Consider the following 2,922-nt stretch of genomic DNA (forward strand, 5'->3'; position numbering starts at 1 on the left):
GGTTATTGGGTTAGGTTACATTCTGAAGTTGAACAGTAATGCCGTTTTGTTCACATCTGAATCAGTATGTCCCTAGGAGATGGTTATTTATAATGCTTTTGCATGGAATAATCAAATTTTCAAGTATTTGACATTGGCTTGGTCATATGGGAGTGATTACACCCTGATCTACGAACCATCATTGTGTGATTTGGGTTAAATGAAGCAGAAGACCTTGTTGGAGAATTGTAATATATTGAACAGTAGCAACATATCCTTTATAAACCACCAGGTGTGATCATCCAGTTGCTCAACAGACACTCGACACCTTAATAACAGTACTGTCTTATGTTGTCATGGCTTGCAGACAATTCACTGAAAGTTCCCGATATGTTATCCCTACAAAGAATTATGCAAGTATGTTAAAATACAGTGTCTTAATAGGTAGAACACTGGATAGTATATTGTGATGCCCATGCTTTCAATGTATGATGTTGCCTGGAGTGAAGAGAGGCTTCTGTTTGTGATGCTTTGCAATTGTTGCCCATGTTACGAAGATAATTTCTGATTTTACTGTGGTAAACTTGCATGTCCTGCAACAGTAGTGGCCATTTGAAGTGGGTCATTCTTCATGTAGCACAAAGAGTGTACTATTGTGTTGTGCAGAAATTGTGTTCCTGATTTTACTGGAACAGCAGTATTACAATTTCTTACTGACTTTGACTGCTCTGTTTTTTACACACAACATTCATGTTCCAGTTTCTGTACAGTAATATTCAAGGTCCTGTACAATACTGCACTTGTGCTAGAAGGGTCAAAAACAACTTGTTCTCTTGTTTGAATGTCAGAAAATTTCCTGAGAGAGATTTCAAAGCTGTTTAACAAAAGTAATAGATTTCCAACAGTTAATCTGACAATCCCAGAACTTTGCTGTTCTGAAACCAAAACAGTCCAGTATCTGATGCAATACACTTTTCATGTAATGTGTATACATATAAGTTCACTTGTGTGTTTACATTTTTGTTGTTCTTGTTTATTATTACTTATTATAGATCCATAGGAGTTCAAACTGATCGTCACTTAGAAACATCACAAAGAACATTCTGGAAGAAGAGAAGTCATAGTAATGGTTTACCAACTGCGAAGAAACGTACTAAATGTGTTTCTTCAGTACACATTAAAGATGATGAAGATGGTCAGCCTGCCTCTTCAAGAAGTAAGGATTTATGTAGAGTTCCATCTATTAGAGAGAGCAATGTACTAGTACCGGAAACTTTGACCATTGAACCACAGGTCAGTTTTCAAGATGAACATTCCCAAAATGTTACTATTGCTCACATAGCAGAAACATTAGATGATCAGAGAAATTTTGATGCTCCACATGATAAATCCAAACTCGGCTCTGAAAACAGCATTAAAGCAGAAATTGTAACAACATCCAGCAGAGAGATCAATAATATTGTGAATCCAGTCTCTCTTGTAAAAACGGTAAGTACTTCTATTCTTACCTCAACACAAAAGTCCTTCAGGACAAGGCTTTCCAAGTCCAAACTGCAACTACCCATATCATCCAAGTCAGCAGTACAACATGCTGAAAGCAAAGAGGACAGTGAGAAGGAAATCTTTTCTCCATCACCTATACGTTCAAGTGTTCTACAGATGAAGGGAAACACTCGGAAAAATGTAACCAGTAACCCTGTAGTTTCTCAACAAAACATACCATTAGATGACTCTCCATCTCTGTTGTATTGTAAACAGCAGGAGGAAATGTATGATATTTGTAAAAACAAAAATGATGTTATAAGTGAGTTGTCAGCCACAACGGATAACTTCTCAGTTCAAGAACCTCAAGATTTTGCTCGGATTCAGCCCTCTACACCTGCATTGTTTGAGACTAAAAAGGAAAACTTGAGTCTGGATAAACTTTCCAAAAAACTAAAGTTAACTTCCAAATATATGATGGAGCTACAGCCACCTCCTAATTGTCTTAAAAAATCAAAACTAAAGCAAACAAGATTATCAGCCACATCATTTAATCCTCCTTCGAAAGACTTAACAAAAATTAAAAACTTTAGTGGTGGACTTAGAACAGTTGATAAAGCCTTAAATGAATCTGTAGATCGGTCTTTGAATGTTTACCAGAAAGAATTATCTAAGAGAAATGCCAGTTATACTTCAGGTTGGATGAGTGAACAGATTCAAGAAACCTTATTACCCAAGAATTTGACTGATAGCAAGCTTGATGAAACTTTACTGCCTCAAGAAGAATCTGGAGCTGTTTTGAATCAAGTTGAAAATCGAAACATGAACTCTGAATCATTACGATATGTATGGGAAGTTACAGGAGAAGCTGCCATGAACTGGAATGGAAGTATAGATCCAGCAGTTTGTCTGACAGATTATGAATCCAGCATGACTGTAAATGTAGGTACTTGTAGAAGTAAAGGGATGAAGGTACCAGTTGAGACAGAATCGGATCATGAAGAAGTGGTGTTGAATGATAGAAACCAAGAAAGCTATAGTGAATCGGAGAGTAGCGAAGACCTGTTGAGTGCTATGAGTATAACTACTCCTCAGAAAACCCAGCCTGAACAAGCTCAAGGTAAATATTTAATTACAAAACTATACTAGAGTAAAACTACCCCTCAGAAAACCCATTCAAGTACGTTGTTTTTCAGTGGTGGATTGTCTACTGAGTCAGACAAACTGGTAAACAAACATTCAGTGTAAAACTACTGTGGTTGTTTTTCAGTGATGGATTGTCTACTGAGTAAAACAAACTGGTAATCAAACATTCAGTGTAAAACTACTGTGGTTGTTTTTCAGTGGTGGATTGACTACTGTCAGACAAACTGGTAAACAATTCAATGTAAAACTACTGTGGTTGTTTTTCAGTGGTGGATTGACTACTGAGTCAGACAAACTGGTAAACAAACATTCAAT

General features: G+C 36.7%; 1 protein-coding gene across 1 annotated transcript in view; it reads left to right on the forward strand.

Moving 5' to 3' along the window:
* LOC106475966 overlaps window positions 1–2,581 on the forward strand; it is a gene marked incomplete at its 3' end in the record, with an annotated part of 13,192 nt that extends 10,611 nt beyond the window's left edge. Inside the window, exon 6 of the mRNA XM_013936642.2 lies at window positions 1,032–2,581. Coding sequence (XP_013792096.1) covers window positions 1,032–2,581 — 1,550 coding nt within the window. The remainder of the gene's footprint in view (window positions 1–1,031) is intronic.
* Between the last annotated feature and the right edge of the window lie 341 nt (window positions 2,582–2,922).

The sequence above is a fragment of the Limulus polyphemus genome, unplaced genomic scaffold (assembly GCF_000517525.1).
Source record: "Limulus polyphemus unplaced genomic scaffold, Limulus_polyphemus-2.1.2 Scaffold9528, whole genome shotgun sequence".
NCBI lineage: Eukaryota > Metazoa > Arthropoda > Merostomata > Xiphosura > Limulidae > Limulus > Limulus polyphemus.